Raw genomic sequence first — 25,665 nt, 5'->3', positions numbered from 1 at the left:
CATGTAATCACTGGCATAAAATTAAGACTCCTCTTCATTCACCTCTCTTTAATTGCTATACTGTATATATGTGTGCATGGTTGTAAGTGTGCCACAAGAAATGTCAAATCAAAAGGCATTTTCCTTTCTTTTCTATCAGCAAAATTTTTTTAAAAATAGGGACCTGAAATCAACTTAAGCATCTTTATTTAACACTTCTTTTGTGCATAAGCAATTTACTGATATCTTGACCGATCTTAAAACAAAATCCTGAGCCCTCTTGTCTGAGGCAGAAATAAGACTAATAAGGCTGTCTAGTCTGTGACGAGACAGAGAGACCGTCAGTGAGTGATCTTCAGACCAAGACCGATCTGGGGTACTACAACACTACTATTTTCTGATGCTTCTAAATAATCTCAAATGATTTGTTTTAGCCCTAGTATATATCAACCAAGGGGGACATGAACATTGTTGTGATATAACATGACCGATAACAAAGGCACTGCATGGTTACATCTGTTTCCCTCTTCGCTGCCTGTATGGGTATTTGTATGTGTGTATTCATGTATGTGAATCTGTAGTTGCCCAGTAGAGGAGGCTGTGCATTCTCCATGGCCAGAGTGGAGCATCTCTTGGCCTCCTTCTAGTAGCCATCGGATTATATCTGACCCTCGGTGCTACTTGTGTGTCCTGCCTTTGCAACTGCCCCCCCCCCTTCTCTCTCTAGGGACACACTACAGCAAGCATGTCTGTCCCCAGCCTCCCAGTCCCTCTGGGAAGATCCATTCACGCCCGGGGGGATGCCGGCTGCCAACGAAGGGGTTAGCAGTAACCACTAAGCACCGTAAACACTGTAGCTTTACACTCCATGAACACATCCAGGGGCCTCAGCGGCGTGCTGGCTGTGTACACTATCTGGTTCAAGTGATGTCAGAGGGGGCAGTGGATTTAAGCAGGTTTTAGTTTGACGCTAATCCCCTTGTGGCAAACGCTGTGGACGAGAGGACTGTCCCTGCCAATGGCGTGCATCAACCCCATTGGATTAGCACGTCTCGTCCCCTCCTCCATTCCGTTGGCATTGTCCAGCATGTGTTTTTACCCCAATTTCTTTACCCTCTGTCTTAGTTTGGAATGTAAGCGTGACACCCAGCACAAGCATGATCCCTGCTGTAGAGTGGAGTAGAGCCTCGCCCTAAAGGTGTGTGTTTTTATATCTGTCTGCATGCGTTCTCTTTCTATGTGTTTGTCATGTTGTGCCTCTCTCCTCGTGGATTTCTAATGTTTCCAGGGCTGAATTATTTAGATAGGCTGCCAGCAGGGAGCTACATGATAGCTACAGACTTAAGAGTGAGGGGAGGGGGGGGCCTACAGCTGCAGATCAGGTAAAAAGGTACCTCATGCTTCACCTTTTCTCCTCTCTTCTCTTCCCTTTTGATTGGGGGTGAGTGTAACTGGAGAATTGACACACAATACCCGGCTCTATTTTCCGCTTTTATAGCTGTCCGCTTTATTGTCTTCACTGATGCCTAACTCAAGTGAGCAGTCGCATTTCGGTGGCTCTCTGGGCCAGCTTGGTCCTGAATGGACTGAAGGTAAGAACGACAGGGCGGCAAGTCGCTGTCACTACTGCGGCACCATTGCGGGGCGTAGGAATTCTGTGGTTGGGGGAGACGGTGGAGTGGGGTTTCACCATCACCCAGATCTCGGCAAGAAACTGGATCCAGACTTCCAGATGTCCCAGGACAGGCAGGTCCAGGACCGGCATGGGCAGCAGCTGCTGAGGAAGATCTCTGTGCCTGATCTAAGCAACAGCCTCTACCTCAGGCAAGTGATGGCGGGCCGTGCCTCTGCACCACCTCAGGATTACTACCCGGCTGATGCTACGCTATGTGGTCAGCTACCTGAAGAGTCTGGGTTTTATAGGGATAACCAGCACCTGCTCACCAGATCAGCCTCGCATTATGGGCCCAGTGCTGGGGGGGTGAGGCCTACCTGGGATCAAGGACAGACGAGGGCCACACCTTCCGTGCTGCCTTCCGCTTCAACACCTACCCCTGTGCCTCCTCCCCCTCCACCTCCTCCCCCGCCTCCTCCACCACCTCCTCCCCCTCCCGTTCACGAGCTGAGCCGTTTGTACAGGGAAGCTCTGGGATCTAAGATGATCCCAGACGTCCACCGTATTGGTGGCAGCTCTCCCTCTCCTGCGGTCTATGGTATCCAGCCCCCTCTTCCTGTTTACGCTGCTGAGCCGCCATCTCTCTCCGCGCGACAGGCTTATAACAATATCAACAGCTTGTCCCTGGACCCCCACCACCCAGCTGCCACCAGTTCAGTGGTGGACCCAGCTTCTCAGGGAATGGACGGAGCTCTCCCCCGGGGTTATGGAGCTGTAGCCTCCCAGAGGCTGCCTTATGACCCAAGCTATGACCCCAGCTCAGTCATGGTGGCCGCCACACCTGGAATGACCTCCAGTCTGCCTTCTCAACATCCCAGCGCTGCAGACCCCAAGAAGATGGTGGATCCTAACTTTTTGGCTTACCTGCGGTCTGAAGGTTTGGCTGAGAGTACTATCACTCTCCTCCTGCAACATGGCTTTGATTCCACTGCTACGCTGGGGATGATGGAGGACCATGATGTCCGCTCTGTTGCCCCAAACTTGGCACAGGCCCGTGTTCTCTCCCGTGTAATGCTTGGTTGCAAGGCAAGCGGGGCGGCAACGCGTGCCCGATCCAACAGCTTCAGCCATCGCAATGACCTCTACATGCAGCCCCAGGGTTTGACCATGGACCCCAACCTGATGCAGCAACCTCCCACCACCATCCAAACCGTGTCCCCGAGGATGGGAGAATTTCTTGGTAGAAGACCAAGCAGCGCACCCTCCCAACACCTCCTGGAGACCACCACATACCCAGCAGCACGGCCCATGGCAGCTGGAGCTTTCCCACTCAGCCCTGGAGGATATAGCAGTGCTGTGACTCAAGCAAGACCCTTCAACATGTACAACGCCCACACTGGTCTCGCCATGTCTGCTCTTGGACAACAGCCACCACCAGCTCCGGGCACCCCTGGAGCGGCGCCCAAAACCTTCTCTGGCTCTTACTCCCCCATGGAGCTGATGAAGAGAGCCCCCAACCTACCCCCACCGTCACCAGTAGCAGCATCGAGCCCCCTTCACAGCCCCCAGCTTCTCCGAAAAGGGATCAATGCTGCCCCTGAGAGTACCATTGTTCCTGTAACTTCTTCCTCTACTCTCCAAGCACAAAACCTTAACAACACGAAGATGGTAGGACGTCGCACTGGTCCACCTGTCATAGTCTCAACCATGGCCACCACACCTGACACAAGTAATGTCAAACCTCACCTTTTCTGTAGCTTCTTCAAACCCAATCCCCTCTGTTGTTGTTGCTAGTGGTTTATATTGTGCCTGTAGCTTTTGGTAGTAATTTCCTGTCATAGCCTAGATGCGCAGTGAGATTTAATTCTGTCTATGATAAATAGATTTTTTTGGCAAACACCAAAAATTTAGACTGACAGTCTTTTTGAATGAAGGCGTAGCATGTAAGATGCATCTGACAAGTTAAGCAGCTTTGCTCTGAGAGGTCTTCTTTTTTTTTTTTTAAATTACGCAACTATTTATACATGTATTGCAACAGGGTTGTGTCATTTGCCGGAGGGGATCCTGTCTCATCACCAAGTTGAAACATTTCTTACGAGCAGCACTCCAGTTATTGAGGTCAACATTTTTTTTCTGTCGTTTTCCTTCACTCAGTTTATTGGTCCAAATCATTTTTGAAGCAACAGTCTGCTTGTGCTTCGTAGCTCCACCTTGCTTTTCCAAGCTCTATTGTACATGCTTTGCCCACAAATTTAGGGATAAGCATTGGTGAGCGCTCATAAAACAATTTAAAAAACACATTTTTAAATAGAGGATAGAGTTTATTAGCTGTTCTCTCAATATGCTCCTAAACATCCTGCTTTACAAGACAGAGTGAGTAAGTGTCAAACACATAAACGTCCAGCTTGTCTTTAGCTTGTAAAAGTTTATTTCCTGGATGCAGAGTTGCTGTCATTCTATTTTACACTGTACTCTCACCTAATCAGGGGTTTATCTGCCTCAAATCCAATTACACTAATTGGATGTATGGTTGTGTGGACTATAATAGGTAGCTGTTTTTATAGACTCCCTGTTGTCTGTTTGAAACTCTGCTTGCATTATAGTGCCACTTAAAGTTTATGTATTTGTTTGTTTGCTATTAGGGATGACCATTTTAAGTATTCTCTATATTTGAGTACTCACATTAAATTATAATTGAGTGCTGCAGAAACAATTTAAAAAACAAATGTAAGAATAAGGTCTGTAGTGAACTCTCAAGTAAAATGTAGGTGTAGGTTAGGGTGAGCCTGCTTTTCTGTGCTGCACAGACTGTAGAGATTAGCTGTGATACGCAAGTTTAACGTTACATAGCTTGCACTGCAAATGGCAAATAGTCACATAAAGATAAAAGACAACTGGCCAGCTCTTATTCATGTATTAATAAAGGATTTTTAACTACAGTCAGAGTGCCTTGGATGCATTTTCGGACTGCCTCCCTGCAGTGGATATGGACTTTGACACTGAGTGAGCTGGCCAGTTGTTTTTTATCTCTATGTTATGCACTTAATTGCTCTCTCCGCAGGCAGTAGGTACATGGAAAGAAAATTTGCTCTCCTCCCGCTCAAACTGAAAAAGTCACATGCAAGTAAATTTCCTCTGCTCTGTGCTGTTTTCACCAATTCTTCAGAATCGATTTCCATATTTTCAGAGTGACAGTAATGAAAGAAATGTTCTGCTTTTGAAGGTGTTGTAACCATGCTGTTGCTCACACTATGGCAAGACCGCACTCCTCTTTTCAGGTTGTTTTCTACAAAGGTGTTTTTCTTTTTAAGCGCATATTCCTGTGAATATGTTAATTGTTCATTTTCAGTGGCCTCACAGAACACATAATTATGTTGATTCTTTTGTGGAACTTGTTTGTCTCATGCAAGGTTAATACAAGTAGTGCGGCAGCTTTTCATGCTTGGTTTACTGTGAGAGTAAATTCTCCAGCAAGGCATCGTCTCGGCTTATTTTTACACATCAAGGCCTTGAATTCTGCCTGTAACAAGTTGATGTATTTCCCCTGCTGATGAGAGCTGATGAGCTTTGGAAAGAATTAAATCTGTTAACCTTGCCTTTGTGGCACGTAACCCTGTATCTTGCCAGCATCTCTAATGGGTCTGTGGGCTGCTGCACTTGTTACTGAGTAATGACTTTTGTGAAGTGGCTTCCCGTCATGTGCTGTCAAGGAAATGAGAGGCAAGGTGCGAGATTTAGAAGAGGGGGAAGGAGTTGTATGGTGGTGGGAGTGGGAAGTCCCGTACGCACTCCTTTCCAAGGTCACAGTAACCCCCCCGCCCCTCCACTAACCAACACACTTTTAGCACAACAAACTCATTTGCATGTAGCTGACATTTGTTGCTTCAGTAACTTCATCTGATAATGGCCAGCCCTTGCCGCCGATCGGAAAGCATACTTCTTAATTGTGTGTTGCTAGGCAACCTAGGTTTCGGTGGTAATCAGAGATAGATAATCTTCACATTTAAGCAAAGGGGAAAAGTGAGGCCCTGCATGCAGTGTTGCACATTTATTTCGTGCACTTGTTACTCTTGTTTTCTTGTTTTTTTTAGCAGCCATGTGCAGTTTGGAGCAGGAGAAAATTGAGTGAAAATAATAAGATGTTGCAGGGCACTTAATGAAAACATTTCTCTCTACTCCCCCCCCCCCCCCCACCCCCCCCCTCCCCGTCTCTGAACAGTGCACATCAAGAGACTGCTTCTCATTTCTGTGCAAAGGCTTTAGCACACCAGTGAAGAGCCTCTCTTATTACATGCATGATGTTTTATGTTCAAACATGCATATTGATGAAAAGTTGACACATTATTCCGTTTGCACCTACTGAATAAATTGGTTGTTCTTCCAATACAAACCAGTCCTCTCTTTATCATCTTACATCAAAGTGTAAATTTACACATAGCCGCTGAGGCATCCACATTTCCATATTGTTGAATTCTTATTTATTCTCAAAGCTGAGTTTTCAAAGCAAAGATGTGAGCTGCAGCAAAATCAGCAGCTCCTTAAAATATTTATGTAAAAGGTGCAGGTGGGAGGGCCCTGCCTGTGTACTCCTCTCCGCTGGGCGCTGTCTTGGTTGGCTAAAGCCATAAGTAGTGTTAATAATGGCATTAAACGGTCGAGTCGAGCTTAGCTGCAACAGTTCCCTTCCACCCAAAGTAGGGAGAGCGCCTTGCAGCACTCGCATTGGCCATGGAGTTGTCTGTCAGTAGCATCCCACAGAGCAGCACAGGTGGGTAAACCTAACTTTGATGTCACGTGAAGGAGAGTAGCCACCCCAGCTAGTTAGAGACGTGATTGGCCTGTAGCCTGCATTGTGTGCGTGCTCAGTAGATTAACTAAGGTGGATGCTTGCATGTTGCTTGCAAATGCCCGCACGTGGTTTCCTTGTGGAGATAATCCGCAGAACATCTTCAGCTGTGCTTTTCTGGGCTGGAGAATTAGGAGGCGGAGGTGTGTTTGGGGGCGAGGCTTGTAGCTCACAGGAAGGAGAGAGAGTTTAACTTGGCAGCAGCCCCATGGAGCCATATGGGATGTGTCAGTTGACGTGTTCACCTGTATAAGTCTGTTGTCTTGGTGCCACTGAGCCCAGGTTGTATCTGCTTTTTCCTGGGTTGTTAGTCAAAACATGGCAGACCCCCCCAACCCCCTTTTCTTTTTAGTTTTTGACAGGAAGCCATCACTGGTGCGTCTGACAGTTATGTAACCTTCCAGTTCATAGCTCCCATGGGTGCCTGAATGGGATTTTAATTTCCCTGCCTGTATTTGGAAGGACATCCACGAGGATGCATGCCTAATGTGCTCTCAGCTGTCCTTGGCTAAACTGCTTTGTTCAGGTGTCTGACATTGATTTCAGCGTGCACTCTCTGCCTGTTTTCCACTCGCTGGTCGGAAAGAAACATCCCCTGTGTGTCAGTGTGGCCTTACACTTTGTTTCTGGACACACCTGTGTTATGTGTGTGTGTTCAGGACACATGGTAGTGTGTGTATGCCTGTGCAGTCGCTCTGTTTTTTGATGGTATGAGGCCGCTTTGATTTAACGCTTATGTTGCCTCGAATGTTTTGTGATATATGGACATGTGTGTGCGTTTTTGGACGAAACAAAGCGCTGCTGCTCCTCACTTTCCTGCCACACATACACACAGAGCACAGATGTCCCTCTCTCAGCAGCAGGAAGTGTTTGTCTCCATCTGAGGCTGGCTGGATGTGACAGCAGGACATTGGGACAGGACCTTAAGTTTCCTCTATCTGTCTCTTTCTTCCTTTGACCAGCACTATTTACTGTACATCTATAGTGCACTCTGAACGTGTTGTGACAGTGATGTGTCTGCTTAAGCACATTGGCTTTGAAGTTTAATAGTTTTAAGGCCGTTTTAGGATGTTTAGGGTGTTGACTCAGAATCCTTTTGTGCATGTTCCCCTAATTTTAGATCAGTGCAGCAGGCAGAAGAATGATCATAAGCACACAGACAAGACAACCAAGAGGTTTTTTTTTTTAAACAAAGAGTCAGTCACCAGACCTAAGTCCAACTGATCATTTCTTGAGGGGAAAAAACCCCCCAGAAACAAGCAAGAGGCATTTTTATATTTCACATTTTTCCCGACAATGTTGATTAGCCAAACTGTTCGCCAAATATTTTTCTGAGTGACCTAATTTTGTGCTCAAAGTTAAAACAGAAGGTTGTTGCTAGAATGGGAAGATGACTTGTGACTACAGTTGGAGCCAAAGGTCGAGCTTGCCCCTTAGCGTCTGAGCAGCAAACCAATAGTCATCGTTGTGAACGATGAACTTACATTGAAGAGGTAACAGATGCGGCTGTTTGTGGAGCGGATGTGTTTTTTTGTGTGCATGTGTCCGCTTGTGATCACGCTGTGTCCCCTCTCTAAATTCAGAGGTGTTTGCAGTCCGTGAACGCAGCACAGACATGAGTTGTTCTTTTTGTTTTGTTTTTTTAATTCAGCGGTTTGTTGCAGGGTGGAGAATTAATCAGTCGATCAGTATATGGTCGGATCAATCACAGCTACTCAGATCAGATCGATGGATTAGATTAGAGGAGCAGCTGCTGCAGAGGCAAGCGATAGCAAACTGTTAGACCTAGCGCTGGGCCGCAGGGTGCCCAGTTTCCATGGAAACATAGCCCATTTCATGTGAAGTGGGTTGGAAAAATGATGGACATCACTAAATGAAAGTGCTTCTATTTCTGTATGAATTAATGTTTTGCTTTCACTGCATCTGGCGTTCTGCTGCTCCGTCTGTGCCCAGACTACATTCTGTGCTTCGAGAGTGTGGAGCCCTGAAAATCCGAAGAGTATTTTTTTTTTTTTTTTTTTTTAAATGCTCCTAATTAACAGTACGACTCAAAAAATAGAAAATTAATGTGGTGGCAAATGCTGTTCTCGTTTTGGGCTACCACATATAAATGAATGTGTGGGAAACCCTGATCCATGCTATCGCTTTGACATGTACGGTAAAACGGCAATCTGGTTGCCATGGTAATGTGTTACATGCGACTATTAACCACACCTCCATTCTCTGTTTGAGAAGGAACATTAGCTAAAAAAGAGGAACTCATCAGCTGGAGAGAGGCTTTAAATCATATTCATGATTAGTTAATCTGATATTGGATGTCTTTGTTTAAATATGGCCTCAGTTCTTACATCCTGCATCTAATGTGGATGGAATCAGCCCAATAAGATGAAAGTGTGAACTTTAATCTTACAGTCATTGTTTATCACAGTGCCAATGTTCTGCACTACAAGGGCAACACAACAAAAATGTATCACTGTCCATACATCATGACTGCACCATTGATTGACCCCTTCCTTACCTGTTGTTGTTGTTGCGGTATGGCTTACGCTACCTGTCTAGGAATAGGCAGAGAATTAGAGTGGGGGAAATCCTACTGGCCATCTGTGTTTGTGTGTATGAGTGCTATGGATGTGTGTTTCTGTGTGTGGATGCTACTATACAGTCATCACATGTCAGTGGGAGTCTGTGTCATCCTCACTAATCCCTCTGATATGAATGAGTGGAGACAGACGAGGTTTCAGCTCACATGGCATCGGTCAGGGGTTATTACAGGGGACGTAGCTGTATGATAATCAGTCTTACCCTGCTATAGTATTAATATCAGATAAAACCACGTGTGTGCATGTGCACTGCTTCCATACAAACTGTGCCTATTTAAACATATACATGGCAGTTAAAGGAATACTTCAACATTCAAATGACTGTTGATATATCACCTACTCACCCTGTGTTCAATGTATAGGTGAAGCAAGTTTTGTTTTTCCTGCATGCTTCTGGTGAACGAGGAATCCAAAAACTCTTAAATTCTTAATGAACTTAAATCATAAGGGTTTGTGTTCAACAGCAGCAAAACAATATAAAAACATAATTCGTGCAGTATAATCTGAGCCTCATGCTCAGTACTTTTAAAACAGACAGCCTTTTTCGACAGGGAGCTGAACTGAAAGTGAACTTTATTGATACTCTCCTCAAAGCCAGATTTCATTTACAAAAACACTAATTTGACCATGCTGAGCACAGGGGCTGCTGGTTTACTGCTGCCTCAAATGGTCATTTGGGAGTGAAGTATACCTTTTAAGAGTAAGGGCCTGTCCCATTTCTACCCCTTAAATCTTCCACTTGGTATTGAGTGCCCTTGTTTTGTGAGATAACCCTTGACGAGGGAAGTCAGAAATATTAGGGTAGAGATCTCTCCCTAAGAAATGGGCACCACTTCACGCATATCGGCGTGGTCGATGTGCAGGCATACGTCACGCGTAGTAGCGACGCAATGAAAATGCCGGCTCCAGCGCTTATGTTGTGGCGTGTGCTATATTTATTCTTCTCCATCTGATGAACGAATGGAGTAGAAATGCTGAAAACAGGAGGCGCCTACGACGTCTTCTAGTTCTGATCGATTTTGTTCGGGTAAGTCGATTTGTTTAAATATTTTGACGCTGCGTTCAACCGAGATGCTGATGAGTTTACATTAGTCAAACCATCTGTTGTTTGTATAGCCTACATTCTGAACGTACAGTAATAAATTGGTTTCCAAAACTTTGCCGAAGTTGCTGACTTTGCAAGGTGTTCTGGGAAATTTCATCTTCCACTCCGTTGAAAGTGTGGGTCGGGGCTCCCTTGAAATCTAGGGCGGGTTTTAAGTGTTGGAAACCACTTCCACTACCCCAGTTCTGTTTTGGGACACCACTAGCCTAAACGTGAATGCGCACAACCCAGTGGGTATTTCTAGGGAAAGTGTGGGTATTGGGACAGGCCCTAACAGTGATGCATTTAGTCGTCTTGGCTATGTCTCCAGCACATTGAACTAGAAATGAAACAATGACTATGAGGTCAATGTGCTGGAGACATAGCCAAGATGACTAAATGCATCACTGTTAGGGCCTGTCCCAATACCCACACTTTCCCTGACTTACCCGAACAAAATCGATCAGAACTAGAAGACGAAGAAGAAGCTTTAACTTTTTTTTCTCACCACAGATAAACAGTATAGGGACTACAATCATTTTGTGACATTGCTTCTAGGGTTGCAGCAATATACTGGTTTCAAGGTATACCGTGATATAAAAGTTATATTATTATACTTTGTACATTTGCTTATCTACGATATTTTAAAAAACCTGGACATTAAATCTACTCTTTATTTTAGCTTTTTCTAAGAGGAGACTTTTTACACATACTTCCATTAACAAAATAGTTTTAAGTTTCAATTATAGCAGTAAAATGTTTGTTCAACCAACAATAAGCCGTCTATTTTCATTCCTTTAAGGATCATTCTGACTCATAGTAATATATTCTGTAATACCATGAAACCGAGAATCTGCAATATTGAGAAATGGTTATCGTACCCTGAAAATCTCATACTAACCAACTGCAACCCTAATTGCTTCTTTTATTTTAGGGCACAGAAACTAGTCAGACAAGTTCACAAAAGCTTGGCTAAACTCATCACAATTAATATTTGTTCTCAGTTTTTCCACCAATGACTTTCTGAAATGCTTCAGCCACAGATTGCAGCAGACACTTGTTTCGGGGACTTTTTGGCTTCAGCTTGATCTGCGGCAAGTAAAACCAGTCATCAGTTGAATGAGATCATGTGGCGGTCTTGATCTGTCAGGCACATTCCATTGTTAACCCCAAAAAACTTGCCGGGTCTGCATGTTTAAGATCCTGATTCTTCTTAATTGTCCTAAAGTTTGTGGACTGTATATGAAAAGGGCTATGAGTTGTACACTGTTAAGATCCTTAAATGAAGTTGGAAGCACTTTAACCTCTCAGTAGTTCCTTAGTTTATAATCTAATGTGCTGAAGTTCAAGTGCAAAGCAAAAACAATGAACGTTTTCTTATTGCACTGTTTGCTCCTGTGATGACCGCGCTGTAAAAGGCTGCTGTTCACCTCCAGATTCTTAAACGCTTATCTACTTGCAGCCCTTCTGTCATGTGTCTCCAGTTTCCCGAGAACCTGGTAAATGTTACATGAACTATCTGCTGCTCCATCTCTACTCGGCCTCTGTATTGTTTGTGTCCCCGGGGAAATATGGCCAGGAAAATCTATTTTTCCACTGCAGTAGTTTTTTCTCAGAAAAAAAAAGAAGAAGAAAAAAAAACAAGTTAAGAAAAAAGTGTTATTGAGCCCCATCCCCATCTCACCCCGCCGCCCCTCCCTCGCTGTTTTCTCATGGTTGATCTTTCCAAACCATCGGTTGCGTTCACAGAGGGATTAATGGTTTCTGCGAAGCCAGCCAACCCGTGGAGGGAACGGAGCCTTCGAGCGAATGAGGAACAGCTGGTCTCCCTCTGCTTGTGACAGCTTGAGTGTGTGTTTGTGTGTGCGCGGTAGTAGCAGCTGACCTCTGCACAGGGTCAGAAGTGCCTGTCCCTGGTCCGAAAGTGGGCCTGAAGTCGAAGGTCTTCTCCTGAGTCTACTGTGCAGCTGGTAATTAATTGTGGCAAAGGCTCTATTTGGAACTTGAGTTTTTATTTAATCATAAGTCTTTAAACTCTGTAAATGCAGAGTGTGTGTGTGTGTGTTTGTGTGTCCGTTATTTCTGAGTCATGTCAGGGACAAATTTCCATCAGTTTGTGATCGTCAAAGCATAAGTTTCTGAATAATTTCAGATACATAAAAATGCTGGATAAAGGAACTGACACAAGGTTGCACATGTTTAAAATCTTAAATACATTTTCAGTTTTTGTCGGTGCAATTTCACCAGTGTATTTTGTTTTCCACATGTTTAACATTAAATTGTAAGGATGGGAAAAATCATTTCACTCAAGTGTTGCAATTTCTTTTGACAGTTTCTTAATCCATTATTTTTAATGCCTGAATTGATAGAATTTAAATGTGGAGGTGAAAAGAAGTTACCGCCTTTTTTGTGGTACTCTATGGGCAACTTGACGTCATATCCTTTTCAAGAAAAATAAAGCCAAAGCGAGAAAGCCAAGGCGGACAGTTCAGGATGAACCTTCAACTGCTTGATTCGCAACTCAAATTCAATCAGTCCAGCGTGAACTCCTCACAAGATCAGCCATCTTTCTCCTGCTACAGTTACACACATTTTACCTGGCTCCCTGTGAACCAAGCAGCAACTGAAAAATGAAGCCAGTGGGGGGTTTGCATCAGCTGAATTCAAGTTGTGGGGAGAAGGTAGGGATTGTGGGTAGCTTGCTAGCTCATTCTTGCCTCATTTGTAGTCTGATAAGAGAGCCAGAGACGGGGTAGTGGGGCAGTGGGCTAAACAAATCAGTGCTAAATGAATCTAGCACGACAATGGAATAAGATTTTACACATTTTTAATACTACGCAAATAAATCAGTGTTTGGGAAACAATGCAGGGACAGCTCAATGTAGTTAAATGTTACTTAAAAAAGTCAATTGTACATGTAACGTACATTTTAGAAAGTAACTAACTAATTTGTATTTGATATAGCACCTTTTCCAGAGCAAGGCCACAAAGTGCTGTACTTAAATAAAATTGTTAAAAATAAGATGATAAAAGCATTACACAATTAACCACTTGACTATGCAGTATATGATGCTGCTGAAATAAAGGTCAGAAAGACCAAACACGGTTCATCTGCACACAATGTGATGCCACACAGCTGGTTCAATATCAGGGAAGTTTCGGTAACACTTTACTTGAAGGTATCTACATAAGAGTGACACTGTCATAACTATGACATGACACAGTCACGAACCTGTCATAAACATTATGTACATGTCATAAACGTTTATGACTGCTGCCATTAAGTGTCATTCGGTTTTTGTAATGACAAGGTGACATTGTTTGGGTTGTCTTGATTATGACAACTTGACATTGATTAAAGTGACATTACCAGAAGATGTCTTTGTAATGACAATAATAATCATTATGTCAAGTTGTCCTTAACACAAAAAGAGGTGCATTCCTTGTTAATGTCAACTTGTCATGACAAAGACATCTTCTGGTAATGTCATCCTGGTTAATGTCAAGTTGTCATAATAAGGACATCCCAAACAAATTTAATGTCAACTTGTCATGACAAAGACATCTTCTGGTAATGTCACTTTGATTAATGTCAAGTTGTCATTATAAAGACATCCCAAACAAATTTAATGTCAACTTGTCATGACAAAGACAGCTTCTGGTAATGTCACTTTGATTAATGTCAAGTTGTCATTATAAAGACATCCCAAACAAATTTAATGTCAACTTGTCATGACAAAGACATCTTCTGGTAATGTCACTTTGATTAATGTCAAGTTGTCATTATAAAGACATCCCAAACAAATTTAATGTCAACTTGTCATGACAAAGACATCTTCTGGTAATGTCACTTTGATTAATGTCAAGTTGTCATTATAAAGACATCCCAAACAAATTTAATGTCAACTTGTCATGACAAAGACATCTTCTGGTAATGTCACTTTGATTAATGTCAAGTTGTCATTATAAAGACATCCCAAACAAATTTAATGTCAACTTGTCATGACAAAGACATCTTCTGGTAATGTCACTTTGATTAATGTCAAGTTGTCATTATAAAGACATCCCAAACAAATTTAATGTCAACTTGTCATGACAAAGACATCTTCTGGTAATGTCACTTTGATTAATGTCAAGTTGTCATTATAAAGACATCCCAAACAAATTTAATGTCAACTTGTCATGACAAAAACCGAAATGACAGCAGTCATAAACGTTTATGACATGTACATAATGTTCATGACCGTGTCATGTCATAGTTATGACAGTGTCATGTCACTCTTATGTAGATACCTTCAAGTAAAGTGTTACCAAAGTTTCCCTTTATATTCATTGTCTTGTGTGGCGATCAGCAGTGATGTGGTGGTTCACTTTTACACTGTGATCTGTAGCCTATAGTTCGGCTTTAGCTTCTAACTGTCTTTGTCTCTTTAACCTGTTGTTGCTGCTGAGTCAGTTTGACATCCTGGATATATCCTTCAAACACAGACTGTAGACCCCTCTGTCTGCTTCTCTCTGGAATCACTATTTAAATTTTTCAAAAAAAATGATAATATTTCTTCAGGGAGTGCAGTTAGTTACAGTGTGGGCTCCATGCTTACTGACAGCTTGTCGGACCATCACAAAGGGACGGGGCTTAGCTAAAGGTCAATTGCTATACTTAAAGATTGCAATACATAGTGAATCGGCAACCAAGTATCGTAATAGTATTGAAATAGAAGATAAGCATATCATCCTGGTCCTCTTAAATGGGTCTTACAAAATGGACAAAAAAATGCACTGAAGTCATGAATTCAAACAGAAGGAAGCAGTCACTTTTTATTTATAAAAATGTTCCAGGTAGCACAGTGGTGACTGAAGGCCAGGTGACTGGAATTTAGATTGAAACTTAACTGGCCCCTGCCTGCTCCTTAACAGGCCTAAAGGTCACTGCTGAGCGCTAATGGCAGGATGCGGCATGTGAGTGTTTGTGTGTGTGTGTGCTCATCATGGCATGTTATGATTGGTGAGAAAAATCTTCCGGCTATTTTTGGGAGATCGCACTGTCATGTTTATTCTACTCGTCTCCTCATCCTGTGGCTGTTTTGTTTACAGGATAGCAACGATGTGTGCTCACTGCTCGCGCTGTAAGAATGGCAGCACTTTGATATAATCTCCCCAATTATCTGTCGTCAATTCTGCCGTATATTATTCCTCTCTCGGCGGCAGCTGGGGAGGAGATTGGTTTTGTGCGTGTCGAACGGCAACAGCTGCATCCACTAAAACAGACAACTACCTCTGCACACCTCCCCACTCCTTCTTTTTTTTGTCCCCCCACCCCCCCTTCTCTTTCTCTCTCACTCAGTGGTGGGCAGGTCACCCTGAATTATTCATCAGTGTGAAATGAAAAAGCTCATGGATATTGAATATCCCCTCTGAAGTGGTGGCCAACCTTGTGTTTTTTTTTTTCTTCTCTTCTTCCTTTTTTTTTCTGCTGAAAAGAGTAAAGAGCGGTGGATCTCATTGCCAGGGTATTTCAAAGGTTAACCGATTGCTTTACCTCGCGCACATATTTACTTTCTTCAAGGTTTGTGGCCAGCGAGGAGGGGCGGGAGAGAGATGGGGAAACGGAGAGGATGGAGAAAAAAAGATTGAGAAAGAGAGGAGATGAAAAGAATTGGAAATAAAAAGGTAGAATGGTAATCTGTGTTCCTGCGGATATTTTTCTCCTGGAAGGAGTCGTTCCTCTGACCACCGCAGTGGGCTGCCTTGTTGTGTAAGCTGCTAACCTTTCTTGTCGCGTGTTGTGAGGCCTTTTCCTTCCTGGAACGAGCGCGCCTGTGGTCGGTTGTGGTCGTCCCGATCGACCGGTTGTCATTAGTTTCCCATGCGGCCCACTGTGTTCCTCCATTGTCCTCCTGCCTGGTCTTTTGTCCTGTGGTTTGATCTGCGGCCCATACTGCAAATCAATGCTACCGGTTGCCATTCATTCAGCTCCACAGCCAGCAAACACAGCGGGGACCCTTAGAACATCTCCCATGTGAGAGCATATAAAATGGGCAGCGAGGATAAAGGGGCAGCTTCAGGCTGTTGTTTTTCTACATGCTTAGGACATTTCAGTCACAATTTAATATTTCAGAGTCCATTTTTTTCTGGTATTAGCCTCTTTATTTGTCCAAGACACAAGCTGAATGCTGTTTCCCTGAAGGACAGACATTTAAAGAGCCTCTTTTATGTCAGAGAGCAGATGCTAAGATAATTAATAAATAAAATAAATAAAAACTACTCAAGGGGCGAGCCCCTCCTCCCCTGTTTGGTATGTCGTACGTGCTAATAGGAGTGTTTTATTCGTTCAGTATCCGAGAGAACAGTGCAGCATTAAATCTGTGTCGCTCTCATTGCCCATTTATGTTGCTACTACCCTGAACCCTTTCAGTCATTACAGTCCATTTTCCTCCATTCCCAATTTCTACTGCAGCATAGACAATTACTCAGGAATCCTTTTAAGAGTATTCCCAAGCCGTACAAAGACCAAATGTGCCTGCAGGAAGCAGCCGGGGCTTTAACTGACTAACCTTTTCCAAAAGTATTCTTAACAGAGTTGTAATGACCGACAATTGGACAGAGAGGGGAAAGCTATTTTATTTTCCGAAGAATAAAACAAGTCAAATGAGTTGTCTTCCAGGAAATGGTTCTGAGGCTCTGCAGTCGCTTAGTTGAGAACATCCTGTGACTTGCAGGTAATTGCGCTGGAGCTTAAGTGAAATACATACAGGAAGTGGGGCAGCGTCGCCGTAGCTCGGAGGTGTCAGGTGCTCCAGGTGTCGCATCGTGTGACAAAAAAAATGCAAACTCCGGTTACAGTGGGTTTGTTGGGGAAGGGGGTCTGCTCCGCCAGAGGAAGTGTGAAATATCATCTGCCATGGTGGAGCGAGGTGGATGAGGAGGTGGGCGGGAGTTTCTTTCCAGAGGGTGTAGAGGGGGTTACGATGATGAAAATGGCTGTAACTCTTTAGCAAAGTGAGCTTTAAAAGGCTGTAAGTGGACACCTCGTAGTATCTGATGGCTGACTCCTGGTTGACAGGACCCGGCGACCCTGCTGTATTTATCGTAATGGAGCACAGCTGGGCCGCAGCTTCGATGGGTTAATAGCCATGTGACAGCTTTTGAAGGGGGGGAGCGGGAGGTATTGTGTGTACGTGTGCGCATGCATTTTATTTACTCGTGCACTCTGATGAATGGCACGCAGGGGCCACACTTGGGAGGGTGGGACTCTCTGCTGCGTCTCCACTCTCTCTGCCAGGCCAGATGGCTCCTGTCACTGAGAGAGGAGGAGGAGCGATGGAAAGGAAAAGGGGAAGGAGGGAGCTCTGAGTCGCCCTTAACAGCGCCAGAGTGGCCCGTCCCCAGAGCCACCACATCTGGAGACCACCTGCAGCTGGCTCAACCCGCTTCCTCCGTCCTCATCCCTTTTCCCTCTTGCGCACGCTCACTTTCGCACTGTTTTTCCAGATGGGGGAGGTGGCAGCGGCGTGTTTGGTCAGGCTGTGATTTGTGCCCATATTTCAGCAACTTTAGTGTGTCTCTGCTATGGGCAGAGCATGGAGGGGGAGCAGGGGGGAGGTGGTGAAGGAGGGACAGGAGGAGGAGGCAGTGGCAGCAGTGGCGTAAAAGCGTAGCAAAATATCATTTTATTTTATGACTGCACCAGCCTCTGAGAGTTGTGGGTTTTGTATTTGTTATATTTCTTTTTTTATTCCTCCCCAAGTAAAAAGGCAGAGTGAGAATGTTCGTTTTTCTTCCCTTCGCTGTTGCTGCAACTGATCCAGAGGCCACAGGGGGGCCGTTCCTGCCTGGAAAATAAAGCCTGCTTGCCCTCCTTGGCTTCCCCCAAATAAAATGCACTCATTTGCATTCCCATGCTGTAATTTAGCCCTCCTCTCGCTCACACACTCTCTTTCTCTCACCATCTTTCTCTCCTTTTCTCTCTCACTATCTCACTGTCCCTCATCCCTACATCTTTTCAGCCTTGGTCCTCGCGGTTCCGCAGGGATTGGAACGTGGGTGGGGAAGAGAGGAGGGGAGGTAGAGAAAACAAAAGCAGAGTGGCAGTGTTGACTCAGGGTTGTTATCTGGACCGCTGCTGAGGGGGTGGGGGCTCTGGTGTGTGTATGTGTGTGTCTGCATATATGCCTAGGGGGGTTATTTACCCTGGCTGCTGCTGCTGCAGCGGCAGGTGCCTCTCAGTGGATAAACCTGGGCCTCTTAAATAAATATTCACCGTGGGGAAATTAAACTTGCGTCACCAAAAACTACACTACTACTACTACTACTACTACTGCTTATTCCTCACTCAGTCTTTCCACCTCTTGTCACACCAAGAATGTCCAGTCCATCGAAGATCGGCCATCTTACTCCCAAAGCCAGAGAGAGGTGTCATGTAGCGAAAAGGACAAACAAAACCTCAGAGGACTTTTAGATGTTTTTACGGAGCAAAAGATAAACCTGTTGTCAGTTTGTATCTATGTTGTACACAGTGACTGTGTCTTTGTGTTGAGGGGACTCCTGGCAGGATGCACTCTCAGCTTGTTCCCTTAGAGGTTTAAGCTCTTAAACAAAGTGCCAACAAATACAGTATGACCTTTGGCTAAGATGATGTTGCATTATTCATTCACTGTGCATGAAGTGTGGAGTGGGTAAAGAGATTGTTGTCCCTTAGAAGGCCTTGCCCAGTTATCATTTAAGGACATTTTAAAACCTGTAATTGATTTGTTCTGATCAGAACCAGTGGATGAATTAGTAAACTTTTACCCCCATTCGTTTGTCTTATTTTTGTATGGAAATAATCAAGAGTTAAATTAAAATGCACGGCTTAAAGTCTTGTGAGAATGTTCACTCCACTCCAGTCCCATCTGCCCAAATATCAACTCTTGTGGTCGGGTCAGATCGAGGTCAGATCATGTTTGAACTACAAACAAACTGCTCCAGAATTTGTTTATGACCGGACCACAACCAGTTCCTTTAAAGGGTCTTGGTGCGGGCATGGAAAGTACAGTTGCTGTAGTCAGATCTGCCTGAACAAGGGGGGGAAAACAAACCAGAGTCTGATTGAACTGAACTTAAGAACACAGGGTTTGTTTTTTTTTTATCAATATACCAGCAAGAACAAGAGTATTTGTTTTCAAGGTCCAGTGTGTAGGATTTAGGGGGATATATATTGGCAAAAATGGAATCTAATATTCATGACTATTGTCATCAGTTAATGACATCCTTGAAATAAGAATGGTGTTTTCATTACCTTAGCCATTTATATCTACATACAGAGTGGGTCATTGTTCGCAGAGTCTGCCATGTTGTTTCCTCAGAGCCAAACACTGTCAAACCAGACTGGCTCTTGATAGGGCTGTTCGCATTTTCACGTTAACCATTGTAGTTCTCCTACACGTTTGGCACACAGTAGATGTTTCAGTTCTGCAACCTCACTGCTAAATGCTGTTAAACCCTGCCTTTAGACTTAAATTAAAGAGTTAGTTCAGCACAGATTTTGTGATATCTGTTAATGAACCTTCTGCCTTCACCCCAGTCCTGCGGAGGTGAATGGATTTTCTTTTGTGGTGCTTATTACGCCAAAGAAGCCATAAGCAACAGCATTCATAAGGACTGTTTTATTTTTTATTAGTGGAAATTAGTTCCAATTATAACACATCTTTGTAGGACAGGTATCTTAAAATGTCAGCAGACTAAACCAATACTATGCATATTGAGATACCACTAGAGGTAACTGGGCACATATGTGTTCTGTAATTTGAGTGAACTGACCTTTTTATCACCCATTACAGTCTAAGAAGTCCGGAGTTGTTCATAGAACATTCAGGACGCCACAGTTTATTCCACACTACTGAAGCTGCTCCTCTTTTTGGAACCACTGTGGAGTCGGTAATAATTTCGCTTTGCCGTGTTTAACAGTATGATGTCAAGTCTAAATATTATGAGTATCACAATATGAATTTTTTCATATGATATTAAACATTTGACTGGTATTATCGTGAACGAGATGATATGGCACACCACTAAGGGGTGGGTTACACCAGAGGCCCCACGGTAAGATAGTATCATGATACTTAATTCATGGTATCATTGCGATTTTAAACATTTTGCAATATGCTGAGTATTGCAATAATATATATTGCCATATATATGGTGATTTATTTTACTTTTTTTTAAACTGCAAATTATGTTCCCAAAGGAAAACTTTGTCAACATCTGTTTTATCTAATAAGATAACGTTTTCCGTCTCAGTTTAATCGTTTTTATTGCAGCAAAATCTAGTGGACTGAAAAAGCAATTAATCGTATCACTCCAGTCGGCTTCCAGAAGTTTAATTTGTATTTGCAATATTCATAATTTTTATAACTTTAAAAAATTAAAATACTTGGGTGTCCATGTAGCGATAGAATATTAGCATGCAGAATATTGTGACACCATGCTGTATGGATTTTCTCCTCCGCCCCTAATCCATACTGTTGACCTAATTTTCGACTTTTATATTTGCACTCTTCCCACTTTGTATTTCAACTGCTGTACACCAGTTTACAAGACGGCACATATTAAGTAAAAACTACAAAAAGTGGCAACAGTTGTAATACACCACAACATAGAGTTAAGAATGGAAAAACATTCAAAGCAAGCAAACAAAACAAGCTGGCAGGGGGTATCCTCTAAGGTACAGCTGCTTCTGAGCCGAGCCTCCTGCTGACCCAAGTCCAGCATCTGAAATGGACCCTTGAACCATTGGTCATAATGTGGTCAGCCGAAGCCTCATCTCCAAGCGGCTGGTTGGCTCACTCTACCATTCGCTTTCTTAAAATCCCTTTAAGTGCTTTAGGGGGATTTAACAGGCCTCGACATCCAGCGTCCTCTCAGCAGCCAAGTTCCAGCGCTTACAGGAAAAGGGCGCTTACAGTATAATTAGGCTGGTCAAAGAAGAGGGCTCTCTCTCAACGGTAAATCCACACGGACTGTAAGGAGGCTCGGGCCATTTGTCGGGTCTTCCTGAGCGTGACCGTTGCTCTTGATGTCTCACTGTACTAAAGGTCAGGTTTTAAAGAAGTCATGCAGCGGGAGTGAGATCAGAGTGCAGACTGAACTCTGAATTCTGTTGTGGTGTGAAGACTTCATACAAATTTTTACTCTTGTGCAAAGAAAAATATCCAGATTGTGTTAGTAGAAGCTTGCCTGGCTTAAACAGATTTCGACCCAGATTTTACGCCCTCCAGACCAGAGCACCCAAGAAAAGGTTGATCAGTTGTTTTTCCACACAGTGACTGCTCAGAATATCGTCATGTAATGGGAAATGAAGAAAAAATGAAAATATAAAAGAGAGGAGAAAATACAAATGAGAAACCTATAAATAAAACCAAAACTCCAAGAAGTAAAATATACAAGAAATGGCTTAACTTTTAAAAACTAAAATCAGATTTTCACTGAATTTATCTTTTAAAATAAGATTTTCTCTTTAATTTAAATAAACAAACAAATTCACAGATTTTTGGTGAGGAAAAATAAGAACTCAAAACAATAAATAATGAGCTTTAAGTATTGACTAGTTTTATTTCAGGTCAAAATAACCCTGATTCCAAAAGTTAGGACATCGTAAAACGTAAAAACGCAAACAAAAAAAACCCAAATGCAGTGATTTGCAAATCCTTTTCGACCTTTATTCAATTGAATACAGTAAAAAAAAAACCCAAGATACTTTATGTTTAAACTGCTTAATCTGTTGTTTTTTTTTGTAAGTACTAATTCTGAATTTAATGCCTGCAACATGTTCCAGAAAATTTAACACGTTTACCACTGTGTTACATCACCTTTTCCGTTAACAACACTTGGTGAGAGTCTGGAAAGTGAGGACAATAATTCAAGTTTTAAAAGTGAAATGTCTTTCTCAAGATTCACATGCAGGCCTCCTAAAATCTTCGGTATTTAAAGACTGTCTGTGGAGAAGAATAGAATCCCATCTGAACATTGAGAGATCAGTTTCTTCATGGAGGAAGTGTCTTGAAGCTGGTATTACAGACAACTGGCGTTTCTCAGTCTGCGTTCTTGCCTTTACTTATGTTCTTGCGGACTTGTGAAACGTCATCGTTCGCAGCCCAAGTACTGTTCCAATTCAAAGTCCGCATCCAGCCAAGTACAGTCCAAATGCCCGGATGTGAACTTGCTCTGTCTGCATCGGGAGGTGACTTGTGTGGACTTTGTGACAGCCAGGTATCCCAGAATGCATTTCTCACAGACCAGCGTCAATGGCAGCCGTCCTTGGGAGTTTGTACTCCTGAGTCGTACTTGCCAAGTCCGAACTCCCAAGTGCGCAAGTCCGAACTTGGCGTACTTTATAACTCTTTTATGGATTCAAATGTTATGATTTCCTTATCAGTGTAGTTTTAACACCAACTTCTGGTCTGAATTTCGTGTGAATTAAACTATTTTTGGAATCAGGGTTGTGAATCAGGTTGTGTGGTAATAACTGCAGGCGCAAGTGCTTGTGCTCAAAGGTGTGGTTGTGGCTTTGCTTCGTGGCAACAGAGGCTGAGGGGCGAACAGATGTAGCCTTCAGTACTGGTTTAGACCCAAGTCTGGCTGCTCTACATCTGAAAGAGGAAGTGTGTGTTTGTGTGTGGGGGGGGACCTGCTGTGCCAATCTGTTCTCATTAGTGTTTACTCGCCCCCTCCAAACATGTAACGACATGCACGTCTAACTGCTGGAGTCGGGAGCATATAGCTGTTCGTTTGCACCAGGCCTGTGGCTGCATGTCCACTCTGTCCAGCTACCTTTCCCACTGAGACCTGAGTCTTTCTGGGCTCGTCAGCCTCTCATCATCAGCTGCAGCATCTGCTGGAGAGATCACAAGCAGGTCTTCGGGGAGCAAGTCCCTCTAGGAATTTTTGCGAACTTGTGATCACAAGAATCAACACGAACTCAACCTGTGGTTTGGGATCACACTTGCCAGCCTTGAGAAAAATAGGGAGGATTTTGAAACCAAAGCAGGGGGTGTGGAGGTCCTGGCACGGACGGTTTCCTGCATTTGAGTGACTTTTAAAGAATGAAAATAACAAAATAATAAGTACACTGCACCGGCATTGTTATGCAGCCGTCTTCTTGAGGTCGGGATGTGTGGACAGTTAAACCAGAAACCATGAATTACCAGAACCATCCGGAAACATGGACAATTATAAAGCCGCAGTCAACAATGCAAGACGATGCAAAAAAAAAAAAAAAAAAAAAAAGATGAAATTACAGTGCACAAGTTAAAGGAGCTGATGGAATCACACTTCACTGGAGCTGTACTTTGAATAACTCCATGTGACAAATGAATGATTAATTGATTATATTAAATATTTTACATTTGCTTTTAATTCTCAGGAAAGAATACAGAATAATTTGCCCCTTCAGTGCATGAATCTCTCCATAAGCTAATATCAGCTTTTTTATTATAGGTTTTCATTCATTTCATCGCACTGTGTGACCCCCATGCTGGATGGGAAAATCGACATTGCAGGTTTAACAAAATGTGTGCTCCTTTCCTTTAAAACTTTTAACAAGAATTCCTCAGGATTTCTTCCTTCCAGGACATCTACAATTTAAGTTTTCTCTCCCTTAGTGCTCTTCCTATCTCTGTTTTTCCACTCACTGAGGAGGACGAGACATGAGCACCTCTCTCTCTACATCTGATGTAGCTGTGTTGTTGTCCGGGATGAAACCGAGATTTTGCATTTTGTTGACAGATTTCCCCACTAATTTTCCACAAGAAACTGCAGTGCTTCCCACAGAATCAGAATCTATGTGTAGTGGTAGCTAACCACAAACACGCTTGCCTATATAGAAAATAAATATGTGGTGGTAAATGTTGATATCGCTGCGGTGTGGAAACCCTGAACTGTCAATTCAAAAGTTGTTGCAGTTCCATGCACAAAAATCCAGACCAGAGCTACTTTTGGAAGCCAAATATAAATAAAAGTTAAGCCTCAATCTCCACAAACAAGCTTCCCAAACTATGGTAAGAAGGACAGTTTCCATAAAAGTATTAATTGCACCCAGTGCGCCCGTTTGATTGACCATTTTTAAAGGTACAAAACTGAACCGCCTCTTATCTAATACCCAAACTAATTATGTGTTTTCTTGATGTTGCTGAACAGACTAGATTTAGCTGAAGAGGAACTCACAGAAATGTGTTTAACTTTAGCAGCCGCTGAGATTCTTCAAGCTCATTTTTATTCTCACTGCAACTTAATGCATAATTTTCTCATCAGTAAGTTAAGGTCAGGTTTAATAACACCAAAGGGGTTTTAAATATCATTAGGTGATGAAAAAACTGTTTGAATGCAGCCTTTCTGGGTCAAGTAATAATAATAAAAAAAACTCTTAAGACCCTGGAGGGACTGAACCTCAACAATACCTACACTCTAAAAAAGATACATTAGTTCAACTTAAAAAATTTAGATAACAGTTTGCATGCTTCTTTTTTAAGTAGTTCCAACTATGAATAAATCCTATGAGTCTTTTATAATCAGACAAACCTGATTAGTTTAGTCAAACTAACATGATTTGCGCTGACCTCGAAAAACGTTATTAAGTTTTGTGGTGAAGTTATTTTTTTTAACATATGTATTTTAATTCCATCCTACTCAAAAATATCAATTTTCTTTTAAGTTTGACCAACTTTTTAAATTAAGTTGTCAACTGACGAAAACATGTCAATGAACCATATGTAATTTGTTATTCCGCTGAAAAGCTTCTTTATTGTAAGCATTATACACTAACCCCTTAAATAATTTTTTTGAGTGCACCCTAAAAAATAATCCACGTGTTCAACTTTTAAAAAAATTAAGGTAATAATTTGTATGCATCATGCGTCAATCCATGAGTCTTTTATAATCCAATAAACCCAATTAGGTTAGTGCAACCAACATGATTTGCTTTGACCTTGAAAACCTTGATTAAGTTGAACCAACTCAATATTTACTGAGCCCGGTCTCACTCCGAAATTTTCGAAATCCGTTGCTTGGGCAGTGAATTGTGCCATCAGAAACCAACGACAAAAAGCGTCCTCTAACATCAGCATGATACGCGGGCAGTTGCTGTTAAAGTTCAGTGGCGCATGGCAGCGTCAAGGGGGAAACGCGGCGGGACAAGGACAAAAGTTAAGGCAGTGAAAGTCCAACTGGGGCAGGCGGTAGCGGTGGTGGACGGGTCCAACAAACACTGACTTTTACCAGAGAGAGCAGTGTTTGCGTCACGTACGATTCTAAAGCCAAACCCTGTTCTTTTTTCCTAAACCTCGCCATGTGTGTTTGTTGTTGAAGGAAAAAAAAGCAATTTGCAGTGTTGTAATTTCCTGTGAAAACAGAAGTGTATCTTGAAAGAAGACAATGCATGTAACAGGCAGAACTTGACACGGTGTCTAGAACGTCAACAACCAACACACCCAGGGTACCTTTCACGTCATATCTGGACGTGGAAAGTCCATGACCAAACGTCAATATGTGACGAGGTCGAAGTGAGAAT

General features: G+C 43.0%; 1 protein-coding gene across 4 annotated transcripts in view; it reads left to right on the top strand.

The window, feature by feature from the left end:
* LOC125881075 (C-terminal-binding protein 2) overlaps window positions 1–25,665 on the top strand; it is a 147,630-nt gene that overhangs the window by 77,763 nt on the left and 44,202 nt on the right. The window contains exon 1 of one of the 4 annotated variants that reach the window (XM_049564025.1): window positions 1,502–3,323. The exons of the other annotated variants lie outside the window; for them this stretch is intronic. Coding sequence (XP_049419982.1) covers window positions 1,502–3,323 — 1,822 coding nt within the window. Of the gene's footprint in view, window positions 1–1,501; window positions 3,324–25,665 lie in introns of those variants that run through there. 4 annotated transcript variants of the gene reach the window in all.

This window comes from Epinephelus fuscoguttatus, linkage group LG20 (assembly GCF_011397635.1).
Source record: "Epinephelus fuscoguttatus linkage group LG20, E.fuscoguttatus.final_Chr_v1".
NCBI lineage: Eukaryota > Metazoa > Chordata > Actinopteri > Perciformes > Serranidae > Epinephelus > Epinephelus fuscoguttatus.
This window is presented reverse-complemented; position numbering and strand designations above follow the sequence as displayed.